The following is a 27,920-nucleotide window of genomic DNA, read 5'->3' as shown; positions in this document are numbered from 1 at the left end:
AGTTTATTCATCCATAAAGTAAACCAGGCACTTCTGGTGTTTGCATAGAAGGGTGGAGTGAGGCACACACAAAGCTATGATAAAAGCATGAAAATACCTTCTCAGTATGCATTTGGTTTTACAAAACTGCACTCCACAAGTATACGATCAAAGCAATTACATTCTATCTCCACAAAGCAGCACCGCCTTTGAAGACATAAGTCTTCCTAACAAATAGGAACACATAACCACTTTCCCAAAAGTTATCTTCCTCTCAGCCTCAGCTCACTCAGTGAACAGGCTTTTCGGAATCCAATATCCATGGACTCAATAGTTGAAAATATTTTGTGAAAGAACGTGCCCCTGAAACACTTCACAGAATAATAGAATAGAATGCCCTAGATTGGAAGGGATCTTAGACATCATCTACTCCAACCTCCCTGCCATGGACAGGGATACCTCTCAACTACACTTGGCTGGTCAAGGCCTCATCCAATCTGGCCTTGAACACTCCCAAGCAGGAAGCATCCACAGCCTCCCTGGGCAGCCTGTTCCAGAGTCCTTCCACCACCCTCCTACTGAAGAACTTTTTCTTAAGATCCACTCTAGACCTCCTCTCCCTCAGCTTCAAACCAGTCCCCCTTGTCCTATTGCTAGACACCCTTATGAAAAGTGCCTCTGCAGCCCTCCTATAGGATCCCTTCAGGTACTGGAAGGCAGCTCTACAGTAACCCTTCTGTTGGCTGAACACCCCCAGCTCCCTCAACTTATCCTCACAGCAGAGGAATGTTTTTGTGGCCTCCTCTGGACTTGCTCCAACAGCTCTGTGTCCTTCTTATGATGGGGACACCAGAACTGGATGAAGTACTCAAGCTGGGGTGTCACCAGAGCAGAATAAAGAGGCAGAATCCCCTCACTCGCCCTGCTGGCTACACTCCTTGCTGCAGCCCAGCGCACAGCTGCTTTCTGGGCTGCATGAGGCCACTGCCTGCTGATGTTCAGCTTCTCAACAATTAATACCCCCGAGTCTCTTTCTTCAGAACTACTCTCAACCCACTCTGCACCCAGCCTAGATTCATGCCTAGGATGGGACCAATCCAGATGCAGGACCTTACACTTGTTGAACCTCATGCAGCTGGCACTGGCCCACTTCTCAAGCCGCTTAAATGCCCTGAGAACAACAATGATGACTTTCCCTCTCCTAGAAATGGGTGGGTTTCAGACCCATTCCACAGAATGGAGTTGAAAAAATCCTATAACCAGGATCCTGTTTCTCAACAACCCCCTGCAGCACTATAAACAACTTCAGTGATATTAATGAGACTGCAGCATGATTATCTTCAATTCAGACTGATATTTGATGTTAGGAGGGGGAATAGAGAAAAAAAATAGAAATGGATAGATTCAGATTGGATGTTAGGAAGAAGTTCTTCCCCATGAGGGTGGTGAGACACTGGAACAGGTTGCCCAGGGAGGCGGTGGAGGCCCCATCCCTGGAGGTTTTTAACGCCAGGCTGCATGTGGCTCTGGGCAACCTGATCTAGTGGGAGATGTCCTGGCCCATGGCAGGGGGGTTGGAACTAGATGATCCTTGAGGTCCCTTCCAACCCTAACAATTCTATGATTCTATGGTTCTGTGAACTGAACTGGAGACATCTGCACGAGGCAGAGTAGTGTACTGACTTCATGTGGGCTCAATTTCTTTTAGTTTTTAAAGGGTTTAATTTTACTGTAGAAGCCAAATGAAAATAGTAATATCTCTGAATAGTTAACAATACCAATATTTGAATAGAATAATGATATAAAGCTTACTACACACTATTTTGATCTCGTGATGACACAGCCATAAAAATACCTTGGTTTCCATTTCTGAAGGTGTACAGAGTGAGCATACTCCTGTATTTAAACATCACGTGTTTAAAACCACTGATAGTTTACTTGTCCTTTTTTTTCACCCAAATGAACAGACAATGCTACTGCTTTGCTACTCCTGCTGCTTCTTACTGCTCTGATTGTCCACGTAGGTAGCAATGTCTGACTAAATCCACAACCCAGCCTTGAAAAACTACATCTAAGAAAGTGCTGGAAACATTTTGGATATGTTACTAGCCACAATGCAGCGTTGTTTTTCTTTTTGGATTAAAATAATTAATAGAATTCAATAACTGAGAGGGTTTGGCATAGAGATATTGAAAAATAAATTGGTTTTTTACCTGAAGCAACTGTGCAACAGTTCCTAATTAAAAAGACAGCAAAGAATTTCAGAATTTCACTTAGTGTAAGAAAACTAAGAACCTTGCACTGTATCACAACATTAACATATTAAATTGTATCATCATGACAGGCCTTAAACTTCCAGATGAATGGAAACATTTGTTTGAAGGATAAATGCTACCATTAATAATAACAGAACTAAAGAGCCATAACTATGTAATCCTGATATTCCTGGATGGTATCAGTGACAGATAACTTCACCAGACACTGCAACAGTAAAGCATCACATTAGAGCAAGCTGCTTATCTTTGGTTGTTAAAGGGAAAAGGTGGACCAACAACAGTACACAATGATTACAGCAGACCACGAATCAAACATGAGTGAACAGTGTTGTAAATGTGTTATAAACAAACAGAAGAACAGTCTGCAAAACATGTTAATTAATCCTTCTGATCTATTGAAGGTCTATAAGAAACCCCAAATATGTAGAGAAGTGGAGAACTCTCTCTCTGTTCCTCAGAAAAAAAAATATCATGTTTGTGGCTCAAAGATTCAGAGAAAGAAAAATATTCTATCACCCACTGTGCACAGAATAAGCAAAACTCATCTTAGAAATAATATGCTCTCTAAAGCAAGAAACTGGCTGTAAAACTGGCAGTAAGAAACTGGCTGTAGAATCTGCATCACCAGAGGTATTTTAAATTTACCCTGTCTTTAAAAAGTAGGGTATGGTATTGATCTTCTTACAGGGATATAGAGCAGGCTGAGTGTCTTTCTGAACTCCTACTGATATCACAATTATTATTTTAGATTCCATTTCAATAAATGCTACAGACTTTCAATATAAATAGCTGAAAACCCAAAAGTTGTTCTGCAATTAATTTCAAAGAGACAAAAGTGAACTAGTAGCAAAATTTCAAGGCTCTGAAGGAGAGGAGAGATGAATTCCTCTCAAGTATGGTGGAAAATAGATTTATATCTTGAAACTTTGGCCATTGAAAATATCTTTCTTTTTATAGAAGGATACTTCATGATGAGTAGCAACTTAAAGCTGCTATTAGGAATAAACAAAGAAAGAGAGTAATTCTTCAAAGGAAAACTCCGTGATCTAATTTATCTGTCCTTAATGCCTGCTGCAGCACCAAGACTACAATCAGTGGCTGGCTGAAGAAGATTATACACTAACTTTCAAAGGATTAAGAAACAGATAAAAATACAGCATGCTGAAAGGAAAACTGTCCGAGAGAACAGAAGCTCCCACCAGAGTTCTTGAAATTCCTTCAGAATTACTCCAGAATTTTATAGAACTTTCTCCAATTACTGGTGATGCTCACAGAAAAAAAATTCTGATTAAAGCACAAGGTAGGAAATTATGTGAATGCAGATGCCACCATCATATTTTTTTCAGAGATAATTGATTAACCTTGCTATCTAAAATTGCAAAAGCTGTCCAAAATGAATGAAACTAAGAAAATTAAAGTGAAACAAAATGCCATGAATCTGAGCTATGAACTCATGCTTCCAAAGTAGCAGGAGGAAGAAAAAAACACCTTAAAACCTCAAGATTTCTATCATTACTTAATGATAGCTATGAAATGGCTAGGAGCAGGGCATAGGTGACTCAAGAAACCATCAGCAGAGGTACTTCCAGCAAATGTACAAATGGTACAAACAAGAGAGATATCATCTAAAATACCATGTAATTTCTAGTTTCTCATACTCAAAGAGTAATTCAGCCTTGAAAAGACTGCACACAAAGGTACTAAGAAGAAGGATCATGCAGCAGAGACCCATTCTTCCTGAATGTCTTTGCCTTAGTTTACGACAAAATAGAGATGTTACTACTGCTTCCAAAAGCATAGTGGAGAACATCAGGGCAGAGAAATACATAAACATTTCTGGAACAGACATAAAGCAGCCACAAACAAGTTAGAATGGGAAATTTATAGTGAATTTTCAGCCATCACAGAAAGAGGGACTGAAAGACATTTTGAACAGCAGCAAAAAGGGGAAGAATCACCCACAGGTTTCAAAATGAAGTGTCATAAACTTGCAGTCCTTAAAGATGTGGTGGTCTACAGCAGCAGGTGATTGGATATGATCACTCATGAAGCCTCTTCTACACTTATGTCAGTATGAGATGAGATCTTCACATAAAGTAATTCAGTTTCAGCTATCAGTAGTAGGCACTGTGTAGCGTTCCTTCAGTATAACTAAAAAGTTGTATTAGACTAATAGAAGATAAGGAGGACCACAAAGATGACAGAGGGCTGGAGCACCTCTCCTGTGAAGACTGTGAAGTTTAGGGATGTTCAAGCTGGAGAAGAGAAGGCTTCGGGGAGACCTTATAACTACATCTCAGTATCTGAAGGGGACCTACAGGAAGGCTGGGGAAGGACTGATTAGAAGGGCTTGGAGTGATAGGATGAGGGACAATGGTTTGAAACTAGAGCAGGGGAGATTTAATTTGGACATAAGGAAGAAGTTCTTTATGGTGAGAGTGGTGAAATACTGGAACAGGTTGTCCAGGGATGGTGTTGAGGCCCCATCCCTGGAGAAATTCAAGATCAGACTTAATATGGCCCTGGGTAGCCTGGCCTAGTTGGAGGTGTCCCTGCTGCCTGCAGGGGGTTGGACAAGATGACCTCTGAGGGTCCCTTCAAACCCAATGCAATCTGTGAATCTGTGAAGATGGCTGCACAGTCATGACCTTCTTTGGACGTACAAAGCTATTTTTAAGTGCAAAAACCAGAGATTCACTACCTTAGAAGGGTCAGGATAAGAAATGAGAATCTGTAAAAGAAACCTTAAGTACCACAGGTCAAAACTAGCCTGTTCACCTATTTGTGCATTCTTCTGCTAAGAGGTTACACTATTTTTATTTTCATATAATGCCTACCAAATAACATTCAGAAAGACTGACATTTGTTTAGTCTCTTTCCATCACCCAACAACCTAGCTGGTGATGCAAGGGAGAACAGAGGTCTCCAGTGGTAACAGCTTTTCATCACAGGCACCACCAGAACTGCACAGAGGATGCAGTAGAATCCACAGATGCTCTCTGTGGACAGTGCACTTTAACATTGGAAGCCAAACATGGCTTTATTTAGAATTTGAAGTTGGTCCTTCAGAAATATTCTTCTGTCAGCTTGAAAACCACTTAGCTGTGCAAAACCTGTGGATCTATTATAGCTTACAGAATCATAGATTTGTTAGGGTTGGAAGTGATCTCAAGAGTCATCCAGTTCCAACCCTCCTGCCATGGGCAGGGACACCTCACACTAGATCAGGTTGCTCACAGCCACATCCATCCTGGCTGCAAAAACCTCCAGGGATGAGGCTTCCACCACCTCCCTGGGCAACCTGTGCCAGTGTCTCACCACCCTCATGGGGAAGAACTTCTTCCCAACATCCAATCTGAATCTAACCATTTCTGTTTTAGTTCCATTTCCCCTAGCCCTATCAGCACCTGACACCCTAATAAGTCCTTCACCACTTTCTTGTAGGCCCCCTTAAGATACTGGAAGGCCACAATAAGGGCTTCTCGGAGCCTTCTCTCCAGACTGTATAGCAGTTTAGAAGTGTTAGTTCAGAAATATTGTAATATTGAGAGAAGGAAAAAAAAATAACCTTCCTAACATTAGCTTAATATGTATATTTAAGAGAGTTTTGTACACAGTCAGCATTACTGCTTTTCTTGTGCCATCATTTCCTCCCTGCTAAAAAGTGTCTCTTCAGTATTAATAGCTGAACATTGAGTTTTAATTGGCTTTTCTTCCAGCTATTGTGTATATATATATTTTAATTAATCAAACTTCAATCAAAGAGATTTCTCTAATGGTGCAGGAATGTGCAAAAAAAAAAGGACTTTTCCCCAAGTGCAGTTGCTTCACAGAAAAGAGACAAATAGTACATTCTTAAAATGGTTAACTGCCATAGCTGAAGTGCTATGTTGGGTTGCTACAGGCTCTTCAGAAGGGACAGGCCAGAAGGAGAGGTGGTGGGGTGGCCCTGGGCAGGTCTTCACTGCCTGAAACACCACAATGATGGTGGCGATTCAACCCTATGGCTGAATGCTTGTAGGTGAGAATGAGGGGAAAGGCCAGCAAGAGAGATGTCATGATGGGGGGGTGTCTGCTATAGACTACCCAGCCAGGATGAGGAGGTTGATGCAGTTTTGTAAGTGTCTGGGGCAAGTCTCAGAATCACTAGACTTTGTTCTTGTGGGGGACTTCAACTTCCTGGATATCTGCTGGAAATAAACTACAGCAGACAGGAAGCAGCCCTGGAGGTTCTTGGAAGATAACTTCCTAACACAGCTGGTGAATGAGCCAATGAGGGATGGCTGTCTACTGGACCTGCTGTTTGTAAACAGAGAAGGATTAATAGGAAATGTAAAGCAGTGGCTGTCTCACTGACAGCATTCTCAAACATGGGAATGATCTGCCCAGGGCTGTGCTGGAGTCACCATCCCTGGGGGGTGTTCAAGCGGTGTGTGGACCTGGTGCTTAGGGACATGGCTTAGTGTGGACCTGATGCTTAGGGACATGGTTTAGTGTTGACCCTTAAGTACCATGTTGAAGGTTGGACTGGATGACCTTGGAGGTCTCTTCTAACCAGGTATGTTCTGTGATTCTATGAAGACATTCCTCTTAAAGGGGCTTCCTAAATTAACATTTTCTTCTATTTTCTGATTGATTACAGCCTTGTAATTCAGACTTGGAGAGCACAAATGTGTAGGCCTAGTTTCCAGCATGCAAGTTGCTATTAAACTATAGTTTAGTAATCAAAAATTTCAAACTCACCTTTCTCCTCTTCAGTAATCACTTTATCCATCGCATAGTCCATATCAAAAATGTATCGGTAGAAGCAGAGCTGAGTGTACAGGGCCTTATCAGAATACTGTAATACAAGAAGACAGCAAATAAAAACCCATCTCAGAAGTATGTCTTATGCACTCATTTCTAAGTCCACTCTCAAACGGTGATTCTATTAGTTTTTTTCTCCTAACAGTTTATACATTCCATTCACATCAGATTTGGGAACTATCATTATTTTTACACTGAAAGGTATCTTGACACTTCTCACAATTTATACCAAGGATTTATATAAATCATACTAAACTTCTCCACTCACACAGAAAGATAAATTGTATTTATCCATTCTTACAGATGCACGTACCTCAATGCTGCTTTACTAACAAAATGGAAGCTCTAAGAATGATGGGACAAAGGAATAACTTTAGTACTGAGGGTGGTGATTCTGTCACTACCCTGCTCTGGTAAGCCCTCATTTGGAGTACTGTGTCCAGCTCTGTGGCCCTCAACACAAGAAGGACATGGACCTTTTGGAGCAGGTCCAGAGGAGGGCCACTAAAATGAATGGGGGCCTGGAACACCTCTGCCATGAGAGAGCTTGGATTGTTCAGCCTGCAGAAGAGAAGGCTCCAGGGAGACCTCAGAGCAGGCTTCCAGTACCTGAAGGAGGCTACAAGAAGGCTGCAGAGGGACTGGAGTGATAGAACAAGGGGCAATGGTTTGAAATTGGAGAAGAGTAGATTTAGATTGGATTTTATGAGCAAGTTCTTTACCATAAGGATGGTAAAACACTTGAACAAATTGCACAGGGAGGTGTTTGGATTTCCATCCCTGGAGATATTCAAGGTGAGGTCTCTGAGCAACCTGATCTAATTGAGGATGCCCCTGCTTACTGCAGAGGGGGTTGGACTGGATGACCTTTGGAGGTCCTTTTCAACTCAAACCATTCTGTGATTCTGTAAATGCTTTAATATGCTGTACAATGCAATGATCTCAAAAAGGAAAAAGAATTAATGCATGGTTTTGGTGAATACAGGTGTTTGGCTGTATTCTCTCCCTTTCCATCCACACCCCCATGCAGCTGTGGTTAACAAAAATTATGATCGTGCCATTCAAATAACAGCAGGCGTATACGTACTTTCACCAATGTTATCACCTTGTGAAGGCTACTGCATGTTGGTAATCACATAGTTCAAAAATCTGCAGGCGTGTGCATGTGGAAGCTGATATTCAATTAAATACTCTGAATGTCAGTGACCTCAAACCTCTGTGCTAGTCCTCTAGTCCAAAAGTGGAGGTCTGCATGTGTTCAGACCACTGCCATCATGCTGTACCCTAGAAGATTGCTCAGACATGACACCCATCTTGCCTGTGCTACAACTACACTCTTTGAAGTCAATCTTCGTGAACTCTTTGTCCAACAAACCCACATTCCAGCCCCTTCTGTTTAAGACAGCAGAGTTCAAATATTGGCTGATAATTGCCCGAAGACTTGCACATTACAAAAATCCTCATTAAGAATGAAAAAAAACATAACACAATCAAATGAGGAAGCAATATCCATATAAATACATTTAGTACACATGTAGATATGTACAAACTCTTCAAGATTATCCTAATGACCTGTAAAACCAGTGAAGAACGTGGTCAGACCAACACAAAACTGACTCAGTATACCGCAAGAAACAAGCCTAAAAGATGTAGGGGAAGAGCAACTGGTAAACTACTTCTGCTTGCTGGAATTCTGCTCTAATTCAGCATTTCACTCTTCTACCCAATTAAGCCAAGTTTTGTTACTAAATTCAGCTAATTGTACACTTCTGCTGACGTGTTATAAAGTATCTGTAACTATTAAGCAACTCATGTTGAGACATTTGTCAACTCTTACTACCGCCGAGTTATTTTTTATATATTTTAACAGGACTTCTTTTCCACTTCATATGAACCTATTTAAAAAAAAAAAAAAAAAGACACACAGAAGCTTATTTTATTCCTTATTAGCTATTCTACGATATGCATCATCATTATACTATTATACACCAGTTATTTTTAGTAAATCCTGATTACTGCTTCCTGAAGAAGAAAAAAGGAGGACGACAGCGATTAAGTTATTTGTTTAGTTTTTTAGATTCAGCTGTAATTGCTGGTACACATCTCCCTGACTGCACACATGAAGCAGGTTGAATAGAACACTGAAATTACCTCCTTCATAATAGTTTGTTTTGATAATGTATTGTGTGTCGAGATGATGAGAAACAGTTGCTGTCAATTTGATTAGCCATTATATTTTTATGTTAATTGCCATTATTGGGTCCATTCTGTTTAGTGTCACCATAGAAGCCATACAATGTTAGCATAAATAACAAATTGGAGTAAATTAGGAAGATATATTTTTGCCAATTCATTTTAATTGCCCCTCAGTCCTTCCGTCGGTTAACGCAGCTGTTGACCCATAATAAGCGCTAGGTCAATATAGCTGCTTGTCAATTCAGAAATGCAAAGTGCTATGTTGCTGGTAATGGATATACAACAACCTTTGCCAGCCAACTGAAGCAAACGAATGACAACCCACAGGAAAGAATAAAGCATCAGCTATGGAGTTTAGTGACCTGATATTAGTAGGCAGGCTAATTGAAAGTCACTGCTTAAATGGATAAAGAAAATACCAAGAAGGAAAAAAAAAAGGCAGTACTTAAAATGTATCTGTGCAGACAGACAGATAGATATAGAAAAACCACAATTTTTTAATATATATATATAAAAAGAATTAAAAAATATGCAAGTAAATACATATAAGTGTGTATTTATGTAAGTACATATATAAGTAATGTAAGTACATATATCTAAATATATATATAGATATATAATATATACTTACATTATATAAATATAATGTAAGTAAATATATATAAGTATATATACACTTATAGACTTGTGTAAGTATATATAAGCATGTATGTATACATATATATACACACTTATATAAGTAATTAAAAAATATGTAAGTACATACATATAAGTGTGTATTATGTAAGTATATATAAGTAGTGTAAGTAAATATATCTAAATATATATTTATATATAATATATAAATATATACTTACATTATAGAAATATAATTTAAGTAAATATATAAGTATATAGACCAGACTAGACTAGACCAGGTTGGAAGAGACCTTCAAGATCATCGAGTTCAACCTATCATCCAACACCACCTAATCAACTAAACCATGCAACCAAGCATCCTATCAAGTCTCCTCCTAAACACCTCCAATGACAGCGACTCCACCACCATCCTGGGCAGCCCATTCCAATGGGCAATCACTCTCTCTGTATAGAATTTCTTCCTAACCTCCAGCCCAAACCTCCCCTGGAGCAGCTTGAGACTGTGTCCTCTCATTCTGGTGCTGGTTGCCTGGGAGAAGAGACCAGCCCCTGCCTGTCTACAGCCTCCCTTCAGGTAGTTGTAGAGAGCAATGTCTCCCCTGACCCTCCTCTTCTCCAGGCTAAGCAACGCCAGCTCCCTCAGCCTCTCCCCATAGGGCTTGTGTTCCAAGCCCCTCACCAACTTTTTTGCCCTTCTCTGGACACGTTCCAGCAAGTCAACATCCTTCCTAAACTGAGGGGCCCAGAATGGGACACAGTACTCAAGGTAAGTAAGTATATATATATACACACTTATATATAGACTTATATAAGTACATATAAGCATGTATGTATACATATATATACACATACACACTTATATAAGTAAATATATGTAAGTATATATAAGCATATATGTGTGTGTATATATAAGTAAATATATATATATATAAAAGTAAAATATATCTATATATGTTAAAAATAATTAAAATATATGTATTACTGATAATGTGTTAGTAACTCCTTCCCTTTAGCTTCCTGTCTCATCTTACAATCAGCAACTGCTGGAAAACAAAAGGGTTTGAAGACTTTTCATGAAGTAAAGTTTAATAAATATTATGGCATACTTCTGAATCCAGGGAAGGGGGTCCACAAAATGTAGAAAGACTTTAGGTATTACATATTTCACCACTTCTTACAGTTCCTTATTTTCTGATAACCTGCAGGTTTAAAAAAGGGAACAGAGCCCAATCCCTGAAAGTTCAAACTCAAATAGTATTTGACTTTTAATGGTAACTTTTTTTGTGTGTGTGCATGTGAAGAAAGCCTTACACCCCCAACATTATGGTAAGAACTTGAACTAAATTTGTAGCATTTATGCATTCTTTCTTCCCATGAAAAGCTGAGTGGTGAGGACACAAAAATAAAACTCTATTCTGATGTTTGTATTTGTTCCATGATGTTCTAGTTCTCGATTTCATTAAGAACTGATTTCAGTAGGCAAGTCTGCTTCTTTGATAGCTTCCATTCATGGAAAGAATACTTTGTTCTTTCCATGCAACCAAACATTTAACACAGGAGGAAAAAAAAACAGCTGAAGGAACAAAAGGTATACAGTTATTCACTCCTTTGACAGAAAAAATGAAATTTCTAATTAAAAAATAACATCTCTAAGGAAAAAAAATTAAGTCACTGTACTTGGCCAATGAAATATTAATTTGAGGAAATCTAGGTTTCATACAAGTCATACAAGGCATACAATGGCTTATGTTGGAAGGGAGATCATCTACTCCAACCCCCCCACCATGGGCAGGACACCTCTCAACTCCACTTGGCTGCTTGAGGCCTCATCCAACCTAGCCTTGAAGACCCCCAATGGAATAGGCCTCCACAGCCTTCCTGGGCAACCTATTCCAGAGTCTCACCACCCTTGTGCTGAAGAACTTCTTCCTAAGATCCAGTGTAAACCCACTCTCCTTCAGCTTCCAACTATTCCCCCTTGTCCTATTGCTAAGACTCCCTTATGAAAAGTCCTTCTCCAGCCTTCCTGCAGAATTCCTTCAGGAAGGCAGCTGTAAGGTTCCCCCAGAGTTTTCTCTTCTCCAGGCTGAATAACTCCAGCTCCCTCAGCCTGTCCTTGTAGCAGAGCTTCCAGCCTGTCCTTCCATCCCTTGCATCACCTTTGTGGCCCGCTTCTGGACTCATTCCAACATGTCTATGTCCCTTCTACCCTGTTTCTCAGGACCCACATTTCTCACAGCCTGGAAACTGCTAGAGAATTGTTTCCTGTAGCATCAGGAGGCCAATTGCAAACCTCCAACCTACCTCTCCAGGAAGAATCTAAGTTTATACAGGTTATGTAATAGGAAACTGATGTAGTCTTCTGAACAGGTGAATTAAGAACATGGGAAAAGCAAATTTTCCCATGACTAAGCACAAAACTAGAGTACAAAACACTCTGTTATGAAAGAAAATAAACTTGCCCAGCTACCACACATGCCAGAGAATGCTCACTAGGGCAGACATTAGGAAAGGAGACCTCACAGATACCACTCATTTGTATTTCTGGAGTTCCTGAAGGTCAGCTGTGCCTCCAGACATGCCCCAAAAAATTGCCAGTGTCCACCTTTTCTCCTCCTTTTTAGAAATGCTGAAGCTCAACTGCCTGAAAGTAAGGGGATGTGGAATGATTTAACCATTGGTGAGCATCTTCCTGCCGTGGAATAGTGTATGCTAATACACTATCACCAGCTTCCCTATTACGGAAGAAAGGTTAGTGGCAGTTGCATTTTGGTGTTGAAATTAGAAGCCTGCACCCTTGCTGCTGGCTGTTTTAGATCACATCTCAAGGAACTTCAGTTGAGATGCCTCATTCTCCACCATCTTATTGACAAGGTACCTGAGTGGCTAACACATCAACCTTTAAAATCCTGTCCTTAGCTAAGAACAGCATGATTACCTAGAGAATCTAGGTAAGAAAGGTCTGAGGAAAGGGAAGACAGAAAGATAAACAGAAGGAAAACTTGATGGAAATTCACAACAGCAAGGGAGCAGGAGACTGAACTAATGGTTCTAGTTCTGGTGTTTAACTTACCTAGGTACTGTGCTATTCTACTAAAAAACCTTTCAAGCAGCATTTAAAACCTCCCCATGTCTTGAAAGTGCACATTTGAACAGGCCAGAAAACTGATTCATAGAAACATTTTGTTAGGGAAAGACCTTGGAGTTCATTGAATCCAACCATCAACCCAAGACCACCATGGCCATTAAGCCATGTCCTGAAGTGCCTCTATCTATTTTCTCTTTTTTTTTTTTTGAACCATTGTGAATTCCTGTATCAACCAAAGTAAGATGTGATCACAGAATCACAGGATGTCAGGGGTTGGAAGGGACCCAAAGAGATCATCCAGTCCAACCCTCCAGCCAGAGCAGGACCATACAATCTAGCTCAGGTCAGAGAGGAACGTATCCAGACGGGCCTTGAGAGTCTCCAGAGAAGGAGACTCCACAACCCCCTGGGGAGCCTGTTCCAGTGGTCCATGACCCTTACAGTAAAGAAGTTCCCCCTTGTGTTGAGGTGGAACCTCCTGTGATGCAGCTTACATCCATTGCTCCTTGTCCTCTCACAGGGAGCAAATGAGCAGAGCCTTTCCCCTCCCTCCTGACACCCAGCCCTCAGATATTTACAAACATTTATTGAATCCCCTCTAAGTCTTCTCTTTTCCAAACTAAAAAGCCCCAGTTGCCTCAGCCTCTTCTCATCAGGCAGTGCTCCAGTCCCCTAATCATCCTCACAGCCCTCCACTGGACCCTCTCCAGCAGATCCCTGTCCCTCTTAAACTGGGGAGCCCAAAACTGAACACAGTACTGAAGATGAGGTCTCACCAGGGCAGAGTAGAGGGGGAGGAGAACCTCCCTCGATCTGCTGGACACACTCTTCTTAATGCACCCCAAGATCCCATTGGCCGCCTTGGCCACCAGGGCACATTGCTGTCCGATAGCTAACTTGTTATCCACTAGGACTCCCAGGTCCCTCTCCACAGGGCTGCTCTCCAGCAGTGATGGTCAATGCTAATGATTCGTAGATTTCTCACCTTACTATACAGTAGGAAGAAGTCTTTTATTTACTCTTTCACATCTTTCAAATTCCTATACTCCTCTCTAATCCTACCATACTCATGACACTTTAAATCTTCTGCCCTCTTGCTTTCTTCTCTACCAGACTCTCCCCAATTTCTTTAGACCCTCTCTGTGGTGTTGCCAGTTTGTACTCTAATTCCCCTTTTTCAATCTGTCATCTATGGTTTTATGGCTGACAAAGGCAACAAGAAAGAAAAAAAACCAAGAAAAACTCACCCTTCTAGTTTGCTAACTCTTATTAGACTGCCTTGCAAAGCAGATAATTTCCACAGGCTACAGAATTATTTGTATTACTTCAATTAATTATAATACAAAACAGTGGCACCACTTCATTAATCAGCTGCTTGAGAGAGTTACTTTTGTGAAAAGCCTTTTTGGTAATTTGATTAGAAAGAACAGTGGCTCTTACTACTATGATATGATTCAGTATGTCCATCAAATAAATCCTTTACATCTAATTCTTAATAGTTTAAAAGCAGGAAAGAAAAAAGAAATGGAAAAGAAGTCTCTTGGCAGAAAAATGTTGTCTCAGAGACTCTTTCAAGGCTTAGATGTAACGGAGCAAAGCATACAGGAAATACTTCAGTGCTTTGAGAGGCATTTCCTCCCCTCCCCCTCACCCCCCCCTTACAAAGATGCAGTAATTAAAACCTAATTATTATCTTCATTTTAAACAAAACCTAAAGTGAATACCAATTAATAACAACATACTAATGAGCATCTGCTGTGATGAAATTGAATATGAATGTGCTGCAAATTTCGGGTAATTTATTTTTTCGGGGAAGTGCCACTGGTCTCAATCTACTGCTGGAAGATTGTATAGACTGCACACATTTTTCCCTCGTGTCTCTTATGTGCAGCAATTTCTATTTTCAAAAAGAGGGCATAGCTCAGCTCTCTGGCTGTCTGTATATCCAAATGCTATCCATGCTACAACACTTTCAAGGCAATAAGCTGAAGTCTAAGACCAAATTTTTTGTAAAACCAGAGCAGTTGCATCGTGCCAGGTTCACGCAGATCCTTTTAACCACCAGATTCTGAAGGCAGACACTCCTGCAGGCAAGGAGCTTGTGAAGTGTGAATTAATGTTTTACTAAGTACTCATAATCATAGAATCATAGAATGACTCAGGTTGGAAGGGATCTTAGAGATCATCTACTCCAACCTCCCCACCATGGGCAGGAATGCCTCTCAACTACACTTGGCTGCTCAAGGACTGATCCAACCTGGCCTTGAACACCTCCCAAGGGAGGAGGCATCCACAGCCTCCCTGGGCAACCTATTCCAGAGTCTCACCACTCTCATACTGAAGAATTTCTTCCTAAGATCCAGTTTAAACCTACTCTTCCACAGCTTAAAACCATTCCCCCTTGTCCTGTCACTAGGCAGCCTTAGGAAAAGTCCCTCTGCAGCCTTCCTGTAGAATCCCTTCAGGTATTGGAAGGCAGCTCTACGGTCCCCCAAGAGTCTTCTCTATTCCAGGCTGAATAACCCCAACTCCCTCAGCCTCTCCTGATAGCAGAGGCGTTCCAGCCCTTGGATCATGTGCCTAACCCTCATCTCACACCAAATCTGATATATACAGAAACTTGATTTTGTGCATCACAGAACCTAGTTAAAACACATTGCTGGTCTGTGTCGAATAGGCTGAAATAATCTGTGCACCTAAAATAACTACTTCACATAAAGCAAAAAAGGTGAAATAAAAGTGCATCTAAATTGCAGCCTTTATGCTTTAGTGTGCAATCAGGGTTTGAAAACTTACACCCAATTCCATTAAAAACATGAGATGGTTGGGCACCATCTTTTCTGACAGCAGCACTGCTTCTAAACTAAATGGGGAGTGTGTGTGCAGTTCTCTTCTTAACCCTCCAAACTGTCCACTCCCTCAACCAATACTGGTTTTTTTCTTATAGTAATTATGACTCGCAGAGCCTGTTAAAGAAGTAAAAGGAAACGGAAACAGATGTGACAGGATTTAGGTATTTCCCCTAGTATTATATATGTTAACATGGATTGTATGACAAAAGAGGTTCTTCCATATACATGAAGGGGTCAGTTGGGGGGAAGAAACCCCAGCAACGTAGCAGAATGGATATGCTTGTACATTATGAGATTAATTTTTTTCACTAAGTAACTGAAATGGTAAGAACTTCTGCTGGTATAAGTCCTGTCTAGCAGTTAGTGAGAACATTACAGAAGATCTAATTATAAAAAAACCCTCTGGACTGCAATGCTAGCAAAAGAACAGAAAAAATGAGTGAGGAACTATGTGAAGAACAGATGATGGCACCTGCTGACACGGCACACAGAATCACAGAATTAACCAGATTGGAAAAGATCTTTGAGATCATCAAGTCCAACCTATCACCCAACAGCATCTAATCAACTAAACCATGGCACTAAGTGCCTCATTCAGTCCTTTTTTAAACACTTCCAGTGATGGTGACTCCACCACCTTCCTGGGCAACACATTCCAAAGGCAAATCACTCTTTCTGTGAATAATTTCTTCCTAACATCCAGCCTAAACCTTGAAACTGTGTCCTCCCATTCTGTCATTGGTTGCCTGGGAGAACAGACTGACTCCCACCTGGCTACAACCTCCCTTCAGGTAGTTGTAGAGCAATAAGGTCTCCCTTGAGCCTCCTCTTCACAGTATCACAGTATCACTAAGGTTGAAAGAGACCTCAAAGATCATCGAGTCCAACCTGTCACCACAGACCTCATGACTAGACCATGGCACCAAGCGCCACGTCCAATCCCCTCTTGAACACCTCCAGGGATGGTGACTCCACCACCTCCCTGGGCAGCCCATTCTTCAGGGGGCTCTTCTTCCAGCTCTTCTCCAGGCTAAACATCCCCAGCTCCCTCACCTGCTCCTCATAGAGCTTAATGAGGGAATGTACAGAATACTTCGAGGGGGGATTATGTCAATACCATTACTAAGCATTAAGAAACCCTGAAGAGAAAGTAGTTGGCTATTGACAACATTTAGGAGGCATGAACACTGCAAAAGAGGAAAGGATGGAAATTTAACAAGCAAAATATTTCTGGCCATAACCAAGAAGCTGAATGAAATTATTTAAAACTGGGGAAGAGTCTCAAGCTGAAGCTGTTCTGCTTTGTGGATTCAGAAGATGACTCCTCAAGGCATATTGCACACAGATACAAGATGAGGAGCAAGCGGCAGTAGACCAGGCATTACTTCTAGAACTCTAGAGGACTGGAAGGATGATGCTGTTGCACCACTAATGGTGGTGGGTCACCTCTACTTAATATGACAGTATAAGCAGAGGCCTGAAATAAACCCTGTTCCTCTTTCCTGGAGATATGTTGTATTTGGCTTGGCTGAGATGGAGTTAGTTCTCCCCACATCATGTTTCATAGTGCTGTGTTTTGCAGCTGGAAGGGTGTTGGTAACACAGCAGTGTTTTGGCTGCTGCTGAGCAGTGCTTTCACAGCACCAAGGCTGGGCTCTTCCAACAGTACGCTGAAGGATGGGCAATATCTTGGGGGGACACACAGCTGGGCCAGCTGACCCAAACTGACCAAAGAGGTATTCCATACCATATGACATCAGCTCAGATACAAAAGGGAAGTGTGGGGGCATTAGCCCCTTCTCTGGAGACATTCCAAACTCACCTGGGTGTGCTCCTGTGTGACCTGCTCTAGGTGTTCCTGCTCCAGCAGGGGGGTTGGACTGGCTGATCTCTCAAGGTCCTTTCCAGCCCCTAACATTCTGTGATAACAACTGGCTTACATGATTAGATGGTGTTGGGTGATAGGATGGAATCTATGATCTCGAAGGTCTTTTCCAACCTGGTTAATTCTATGCTATGCTATGCTATGCTATTCTATTCTACCTCTGAAAGCAGTATCATTGTGTAACTGAGGAATCTACAGGCTGACCAGTCTGGAGCCTGAAGATCCTTCCTGCGCTGAGGTACTTTAGGATGGGGATTGTACGAAAACTCTCAGAACCATCACCTACAGCAGAAAGCTTAATAGCTGAGCTTTTTCACATCAGCAGACCAAATAAATGAGCATTACTGGACAGCTGATGGAAGACAAACATCACACTGTAACTGGACTCAGCAGCACGCACAAGCAAACCCACAAAATTGTATCTACTCAAATGCATCGAATGACTCCAGAGAACCACAATATTAGGGGTTGGAAGAGACCTCCAGAGATCATTGAGTCCAACCCCCTTGCTACCAGCATGATCCCAGATGATCCTAAAATCAGTTGTACCTTGAGAACCTCTGGTCAAGAATACTTGCATGCTTCCAATAAATTGCTGCTTGAAACATGCAGCGTACAGCTAGGCTCCTAACATATATGCTCTCCTCAGTATGCAAGACAAATGTAATAATAAATAAATAACTACATGTTTATTTTTACATTTGTTTGTTTTGTTCTAAAGAAAAAAACTTAAGCACTTTCAAAGTCACTCATTCATTTCTGGATTCCTGTAATTACCTGAACTATGGCAATTTAGGGTAAAAAGTAATTAACAGAAAAAGCTTGGCGAAACAAAACTGAAATTGAAAATCACCTCTGTAAAGCAAAGCTGTCACTCTGCTCTGGAAATAAATAAAATACCCCAGCCAAGTGTTCCTCATCTCTTTCAAATGTTATAGAATTCTGTCTCATTCTAGAGAACTGAGGGATCTGCTCATGGAATGAAAAGCACTCACAGTAGTTAACTACAGGTCACCTGCTCATTCAAAACAGACAAAACAAGCACATGCACAGGAAACTCTCATCACTGAACAGAACTAATTTACTTTTTAAGCAATTTCATGTCCTTCCATAAAAAATTATTAGATCATGATGGTCTTTCTAAAAAAACAAGAACTGAATTGTAATTATCCAGGAAACTTATCTTACAAAAGGATATGCTATTACAATTAAAAGAATAATAAAAAAATAGGACTCTCTACACTTGAAATCTGCACACAAAACCTCTTCCCTTACTCATGAAGAACTTCTCCTCACACAGAATGCAAGTCATACAATGGCTTAGGTTGGATGGAACTTAGAGATCATCTACTCCAACCTCCACACCATGGGCATGGACACCTCACAACTACACTTGGCTGCTTGAGGCCTCATCTAACCTAGCCTTGATGACATCCCAGAGAGGAGGCACTCACAGCCTCCCTGGGCAACCTATTCCAGAGTCTCACCACTCTCGTACTGAAGAACTTCTTCCTAAAATCCATTGTCCTATTGCTAGATTCCCTTATGAAAAGTCCCTCTGCAGCCTTCCTGCAGAATCCCTTCAGGAAGGCAGCTGTAAGATCCCCCAGGATTTTTCTCTTCTCCAGGCTGAACAACCCCATCTTCCTCAGCCTATCCTCACTGCAGAGGTGTTCCAGCCCTTGGATGATCTTTGTGGCTCTCCTCCGGACTTGCTCCAACACCTCTGTGTCCTGTCTACCCTATTTATCAGGACCCACATTTCTCACAGCTGGAAACCAAATAAACCAACTGGGGCCCAACCAGGAAGATGACATCAAACTGCCTTACTAGGAGTAGCAGGGAAAGAATCAACCACCTATTAGCTGCAGTCCTATTTCAGGGCAAGGAAAGAAGAGAGGCCATTACTAGAGGCCTGAGACTAGAGGTCTCCTTGAGGCTTCTGCAGGCTAGGTACACAGCTGTTTTTTTACCATTTCATGCAATCTGCTGATATGTTCAAGAACTGGTGATGTATTGCCAATGATGAGCAAAAAGTTATTCCTCATGACCTTATCTGAGGCACATTTTGAGTCTTCTGTCTTCCTGTGAAAACTAGAGGATGCCCCTCCTGGTGTTCAGATGGAGGATACTATGGATAACAATATAAAAAGCTGACAGAACAACCACTGTACTCACAATCTAGACTGTACTAGAGGTACCAAGTTTCAATTTGGAAGTAAGGTATTTCTGTTTATTTTGATCTAGCTCTGTATTTGCAACCTTGAGAACTTGCAATCATAGAATCATTCCTGTTGGAAAAAACCTTTAAGATCACCAACTTCAATCATCAATCCAACACCACCATGGCTGTTAAGCCATGTCCCACAGTGCCATGCCTACCTGTTTCTGAACACCTCCAGGGATGATGACTCCACCACCTCCCTGGGTAGCCTATTCCAGTGCCTGAGCACTCATTCAGTAAAGCAATGTTTCCTAATAATTAATGGCACACGCCTTGAGGCCATTTTCTCTTGTTTTATTGCTAATTACTTGAAATGAGATCAACATTCATCTCGCTACAGCATCCTTTCTGGTAGTTGTAGAGAGTGCAAGAAGGTCTCCCCTCAGCCTTCTCTTCTCCAGATTGAACAATCCCAGTTTCCTCAGACACTCTTCACAAGAGTTGTTCTCCAAACCCTTCACCAGCTGCCTTCTCCTTGTCTGGACACACTTATCCTTTAGAAATAAAAACTGTTCTCATTGATCGATATACTTTACACAAACATTTGGCACTTGTCAGCTACCCAGAAGTATACACTACAAAAGTACTATCTTTGGAAGTAACTTGGCTTAGGCTATTTTTGCTTTTAATTAAAATGCTGTTAAGGGATGGATAACATTGCATTTCTTTGCTGCAAAAGATTTTACTAACATTTGTGAGTGTCTTTTTTTTTTTTTACTGAATCTTGATTATCATTCAACAAGCACAAGTACAGCATTAAAAAATGGTTTATTAGTAAACAAACAACACTACAAATAGGCAAAATACACAAGCAAATAAGCGTAGCTAAATATGCTTTAGATGTAAAAGCATGTATGTGAAAAACACAAAACTCCTGGTTTTTCAGCTTTTAACATACTATTAGCAAACAATGTGCACTTGCAGCCCAGAAGGCCAGTTGCATCCTGGGCTTCATCAAAAGAAGTGTGGACAGCAGATGGAGAGAGGTGACTCTGGCATGTTACGTTGCCCTGGTAAGACCTAATCTGGGCTACTGTGTCCAGCCCTGGAGTCCTCAACACAGGAAGGACATGGACCTGATGGAGCGGGTCCAGAGGAGGGCTGGAACACCTCTCCTACAAAGACAGACTGAGGGAGCTGGGGTTGTTTAGCCTGCAGAAGAGAAGGCTCCAAGGAGACCTCATAGCAGCCTTCCAGTACCTGAAGGGGGCCTTAGAAGAAGGCTGCCAAGGGACTGTTTACAAAGGCCTGAAGTGATAGGACAAGGGGCAATAGTTTGAAATTACAGAAGAGGAGATTTAGATTGGATGTGAAGAACAAGTTCTGCACCATGAGGGTGGTGGAACACTGCAACAGAGGGACTCAGGGAGGGACCTGAGGGCCCATCCTTGGAGATACTCAAGGCCAGGCTTGGTAAGGCTCTGAGCAACCTGATCTAGTGAAGGATGTCCCTGCTGACTGCAGTGGGGGCTGGACTATATGACCTTTAGAAGTCTCTTCCAACCCAAACCATTCTATGACTCTCTGAGCACAAGTAGTTAAATAATCTGAAGCAAGAAATATAATGCAGAGGACACTCCTTTTCCTGAAGCACATTCGGCACTTCAGTAAGTTCTGAAGGAGTTGTGAGCCAATGTTTCTTCTCATCAATCTTGATCTTTTAAAAAGGCAATAAAAAAACCATCTAAACTGAAGTATTAAAATGCTTCACCTACTCACCATGCACCCTGAAACATTTTGCTATTTAGAAGATCAGAACTGTTAGAAATTGAAGTGTCCAGCTCCGTGGCACCAACAACATAGCCAAGCAATTCCTAAAACTTCTCAGACTATGCAAGATTACTGCTCCAGCTGGCAGGGCAATCAGATTTCCAATACAGTTTATTTAACTTGCTTAAGTTAACTCTGGAGCCAGGGTGTACACAGTTGACTCCTCTGTTAAATAAGATGCTTATGCCTACACTCGTTAGATGAACTGTACCCAGCTTATCACAGTATATTAGAGGTTGGAAGGGACCTCAAGAGATCATCAGGTCCAACCCCCCTGCCAAAGCAGGATCACTTACGGATTACCACACAGGAATGCATCCAGGTAGGTTTTGAAAGTCTCCAGAAAGGAGAATCCACAACCTCTCTGGGCAGCCTGTTCCAGTGCTCCGTCACCCTCACTGTAAAGAAGTTTCTCCTCATGTTAAGGTGAAATCTTAGGTATAGTAGCACCTATCTATCTCTAAGAGTGCAAATTATTTGCTTTATCAATGCAAGTCTTGATCTCGTGCCTCTGAAGCATCTCAGACTTTATTAGAATGGCTATTGGATACTAAAGAAAAGCCACATTATGCAGATGACAACACAAAGGAGAGCATCTCTGCTGGTGGCACTGTAATGTTAAGATAGTTGTGTACAAAGGCACATCTCCATGACATAAGGTAACTTAAGCTGCTACCCTAGGGTTGAAATCAATGGCAGCACTTTAGGTACCAGACAGAACTCCATTAGCCTGTTCTGCTGCCATCTGCTCCTTCCACAAACAGCCAATGGGATCCAGGATTTATCAACACATGCCTTCCTCTCTGGGCAAAATGTAAGTTATTTTCAGCCTCCTTCTCCATAATTGAAAATGGACTCTTCAGTACCTAAAGTGGCACTGGCATCAGTGCACTCACTAATTTTGATGCATTTTAGTTTTTAATGCCACCTTCTCTACATGCATCTCTGGCATCATCTAACAGTCTTCTGAGTGACAAAGGTTTCACCAGACAATGAATGTTTAAAACTGATTCTTACCGATGTCAATTTTATAGCCTGCTGTGAAAAAAACAAACAGAGGCTCTGTCCTGCATCCTTCAGCTGGCAAGTCCAAACAGGAAGAGAGAATGAGAACAACACAGAGATTATCCACAAAGAAAATTAATTAGTTCACCTAAGAAGAGGCAAAGAAACTTCAGGTTTTGATAGTCAGTTCCTGTGATGAATGAGGTCAACAATGTGTGTGGACCTTCCAGAAGAAATGAAGGTCAAATACCATCCCCCTCCTCCCAGCCACTTAACTTTCATTCAAGAGGCGCTGAAGAAAGTTCAGAAAAAAGTGTAAGACAGACTGGAAGGTTGCTTTGAAGATTCTCAAAAGCTTCACAAATTGTTTGAACAAGTTATGTCAGAGATACTGAAGCAACTTAGTTACACATGAAAAAATAAACAGGCTTGCCAATTAAAAAATTATCCTCTAATAACATGATGTGAATGATGTAAATCACCTATTCATTTTCATGTGAAATTCCAAACCATGCAACTAAAATGTAATGAATTTAACGGTTGTGACAGAGACAGCTCTGTAGCTCATTAATAACTGTAACCTATATGCTTCTTTTATTGTCACAGCTTATTGTTTCTTGGAAAGATATGAGGGACTAACTCATTACCTTCCTCATCTGCTTCCCATGTAACACAGCTGAAAAAAAAAACCCAGAAAACCAGAAATGTCCAACACGGTGATTTACCACAACTAGACCTTCACAATATCAATAGTAGAACATACATTATTTTTCATTAATGTTAATGATGCTCTGTGTGATAACCACAGCTCTGGAAATGATCAACAGGTGAATTGATGTGGAGTGGGGATGGAGCACAAGAGTGAAGCTGGCCATTTTCCCAGTCTCCCTGCTTATTATTTGAATGGTGTCTCCTTGTCTCTCACAAGTACAAGGAGTCCACGCTGATATATAAATGTGTAGAGTCTTGCATCCTCGTAGACCAGTATAGTTTGGGGACTGAGCTGCTGGAGAGCAGTGCAGAGGAGAGGGACCCGAGTGCTGTGGTGGACAGAAGGATAACCATGAGCCAGCAACGTGCTCTTATTGCGAAGAAGGCCAATGGCATCCTGGGGTGGAATAGCAGGGGTATGGTTAGTAGGTTGAGAGAGCTTCTCCTCATCATCTGCTCTGCCCTGTGGAGGCCACATCTGGAACACTGTGTCCAGTTCTGGGCCCCTCAGTTCAAGAAGGACCTCAGGGAACTGCTTGAGAGAGTCCAGTGCAGAGTCACAAAGATGATGAAGGTAGTGGAACATACCACTTATGAGCAAAAGGCTGAGGGAGCTGGGGCTCTTTAGCTTGGAAGAGGAGACTGAGAGGTGACCTCTAAAGTGTTTATAAGATGTGTGGAGAGAACGGAGCCAGGCTCCGCTCAGTGCTGTCCAATGACAGGACAAGGGGCAGTGGGTCCAAGCTGAAGCAGAGGAGGTACCACATGAACATAAGGAAAAACATTTTCCCTGTAAGGGTGCCAGAACCCTGGAACAGGCTGCCCAGAAAGGTTGTGGAGTCTCCTTCTCTGAAGACATTTCCAAACCCACCTGAATGCAATCCTGTGCAGACTACCCTAGGTGCTCCTGCTCTGGCAGGGGGGCTGGACTGGATGATCTTTCGAGACCCTTCCAACTCCTAACATCCTGTGATTCTGTGACTCTGATTATTACCAAGTTATCATCACAGATGAGATGATAACTTCAGCTCCCCTTTTGTAAAGTTAAAGCATCTTAAAACAGTGTTGAGTTTTAATACAAAAACATTAGAGCAGTAAGACACTTGAAACTTAGGTATCATATATCAAAAAATAGGGGGAAAAATGTATTCTAAAGATTAGAACCTCAAGGGCTAGAATTCATAGATTCATAGAATGGTTCAGGTTGGAAAGCACCTTGAAGATCACCTAATTCCAACCCTCTTGGCATAGGCAGGGACACCTTCCACTTGACCAGGTTGCTCAAGGCCTCATCCAACCTGCCCCTGAACACTTCCAGGGACACAATATCCACAACCTTCCTGAGCAACCTGTCTCAGTGTCTCCCCACTCTCACTATGAAGAATTCCTTCCTAATATCCAGGCTAAATCTGCCCTCCTTAAGCTTAAAGATATCTTTATAAGCTAGACACAACAACAAGAGCACATAATGAAATGCCCTTACTGCAAAATTTAATGTCAGTAATCATTCTTACTGTTTTATAATCTTGTAACTCCTTAAAAAATTAGAATTGTAACAGTGTTACTCTTAAATCTTATGCAATTAAAAAGTGCTTTCCAATTCTGCACAACAAGACAGCTGATTTCCACAGGTATGGTAACCCTGACCCACAAATACAAGCCTGCTTGTGTAAAGACCACCACAACACACATCAAGGTGGCCAAGAGTGCATCTGAAGCAAAGGCTCCCAAGGGATTACTTCGGAAATGTGACAGTTTGCCTGCTACTGCTCACAAGGAAACTCCTTATGACTTTTCACATACCTGATAAATCCAAGTCTCTTGCTAGTAAGGGTCCATAAATATCAAGGTCAATATAGCCAAATTATAAAATCATGGAATCAACCAGGTTGGAAAAGACCTCAGAGATCAAGTCCAACCTATTACCTAATACCTAACATCTCATGACAACTAAACCATGGCTCTAAGTGGCATGTCCAATCCTTTTTTGAACATCTCTGGGCAGCATATTCCAGTGGCCAATTACTCTTTCTGTGAAGAACTTTCTCCTCACCTCAAGCCTAAACTTCACCTGGTGCAGCTTGAGACTGTGTCTTCTCGTTCTGGTGCTGGTTGCCTGGGATGCCACTTGGGAAAGCTTTTTCCCTCATTACAGCTTTTACAAAAGACACATTTTTCTTATTATTTTCTTCTTGTCTTTTCATTACAACCTTACATCTTTTATTCACCAACATTTATATATCCCACTCAGTTTTAACTTTGGTGCACTCTACAATAGAAATTGTCTGATGAAAGAGGATGTAATCTTTAATTTGTTATTTCTTCTCAAGGTTTCAAGATTATACTATGTTAAGTCATCACTAACTTCTTTCTATAAGGTGATACACTGGATGCATTCAGTCAAGAACTGTCAATTCTCTTCCTGAGGCTTATGCAAGCCCCAGGGAACACTACAAGGTTCAAAATTACTTGTTTATACAAAAAGTTGAGATGTGGACTTAAGAGAAAATATATTAGTGTGACCTACAATAAATAACTTTGTACACAGAGTACAGGCAACCTGAGAAGCTGTCTCAAGCAGCAAATTAATTTTCCTCAAAGCTAGCTCATTGCTTGAAGCTTCCACAGTCTCAGGCTGTGCCAGGGGAGGTTCAGGTTGGATGTTAAGAAGAAGTTCTATACAGAAAGAGTGATTGCCCATTGGAATGGGCTGCCCAAGGAGGTGGTGGAGTCGCTGTCATTGGAGGTGTTCAGGAGGAGACTTGATGGGGTGCTTGGTGCCATGGGTTAGTTGTTTAGGTGGGTTGGATCGGTTGATGGGTTGGACGCGATGATCTTGAAGGTCTCTTCCAACCTGGTTTGGTTTATTCTATTCTAAATAAAGTTTATTCTATGTATTTCTGCATCTGGGATGAAGAATGAGGCTGATAGAGGAATGAAAATGAAAGCTGACTGGAAGACATAAATTAGGTTAGGAAGGCAGCCAAACCTCACACTGTTTATTACCATGCCAATAGTCTGCTTTCTTAGGTAAGGCTTTTTGAGTGGTTTTCATCAAGGGGAAGAGCATACTACCCTCCACATCCTTACCATGCAGCACTTCTCTGTATTATGGTCTAACTGGAACTTCTGAGTTGCGTTAACAAGATCACCCATGCAAAAATCTAGCCAGCAGGATTAGAGAATTGATGAACAATAAATAAAAATCTGAGAAGATGGCAACATCTGAGAAGATGGCATCATCCACGTGGAAGTACTGCAAAGTATTCTTCACCTTTACTGCTACTTGAGCATTCAGAAGCATGACATTCAACCAATCATCTAGATCACAAAAACAGAATAACCAGATGCATATCTGCCTCCTCAGGCAGGAAGTTTAACTTCTGTCAATCCATTCAGCTCATGAACAACAAACTGTCATATTCTATATGAGATAACTTATAGAGCAGAACAGCGTTTTCCCTACGTATCTCACCACAGTGCTATCGAAAAACTTGAAAGTGGAGCTCTTGCAGGTTTGTGCAAAGTCTCAAAAAGTACAGTTTAAGGTTTATGAGACAGAACATGAGCATTTCAATTTTGTCCAGCATCAGGTGATTATAAGGTAGCTCATTCCTCAGGTCAAACTATGCTGAAGGTTTCATGTCTTAGCAGCATAACTGTCTTAACATAACCTGTTCAAAACCTTTCCACAAAGTAAAACTAAGGCTGAAAAAACCCTGTCTCATACATGATGAAATGTGTTACCACTACCATTTAGCTCCTAGAACAGCGATTTAAAAAATACTACCTCACAGCTTCTGTAGCTTTCCCCACCTCCTTACGCTTTAGAATCACAGAATGTTAGGGGACGGAAGAGACCTCAAAAAAGTCACCCTGTCCAATTCCCCTGACAGAGCACGAGCATGGAGAGTAGGTCACACAGGAACACTGTCAGGTGGGTTTTGAATATCTCCAGAGAAGGGAATGTCAATACCCACATCATCAAACTACAAAGAAATCCAAAATAGTGATGAATTAATTCCTTTACACTTCATGAAACATCCTCCCAGGTAACAACGAACTCTATAGGAACTATTTTTGTTAGAAGTTAATTACTCTCTACTAGCCCTTCTCTCCTTGTTCTACTGTTTCCAGTCCTACCCTACAATTACAGTCTGTTTCTGCAAAAAAGATCTACCAAAAGCACAGAGCAATTCTAGTGCATCTTCCTCACGCTGGACCTGTTTCTGGAAGTGAATAAAGGGCTATATTTCAGGAGATGAAGGTGAGGCATGGCCATCAAAGGTCCTGTGGCACCTTATGTTAAGTGCTGGTGGTTTATCCTAAGTATCGGATGTCAGGAACAAGTTCTTTACCTTGAGCATGGTGCAACACTGGAGCAGGTTGCCCAAGAAGGTGATTGGGGCCCCATCTCTGGAGGTATTTGAGGTGATGCTTGACAAGGCTTTGGGCAACCTGATCTAGTGAAGGATGCCCCTGCTGACTG

At 41.5% G+C, this 27,920-nt stretch overlaps 1 protein-coding gene across 1 annotated transcript in view; it reads right to left on the bottom strand.

The window, feature by feature from the left end:
• Positions 1-27,920, bottom strand: part of POLA1 (DNA polymerase alpha 1, catalytic subunit) — a 245,653-nt gene that overhangs the window by 49,834 nt on the left and 167,899 nt on the right. Inside the window, exon 36 of the mRNA XM_068144815.1 lies at positions 6,999-7,095. Within this exon, the coding sequence (XP_068000916.1) occupies positions 6,999-7,095 (97 nt within the window). The remainder of the gene's footprint in view (positions 1-6,998; positions 7,096-27,920) is intronic.

Source organism: Melanerpes formicivorus, unplaced genomic scaffold, assembly GCF_026170545.1.
Source record: "Melanerpes formicivorus ecotype bairdi unplaced genomic scaffold, bMelFor1.0.p_v2 SCAF_11, whole genome shotgun sequence".
NCBI classification, from domain to species: domain Eukaryota; kingdom Metazoa; phylum Chordata; class Aves; order Piciformes; family Picidae; genus Melanerpes; species Melanerpes formicivorus.
Note: the sequence above shows the minus strand (reverse complement) of the source record. Positions and strands in the feature narration are given on the sequence as shown.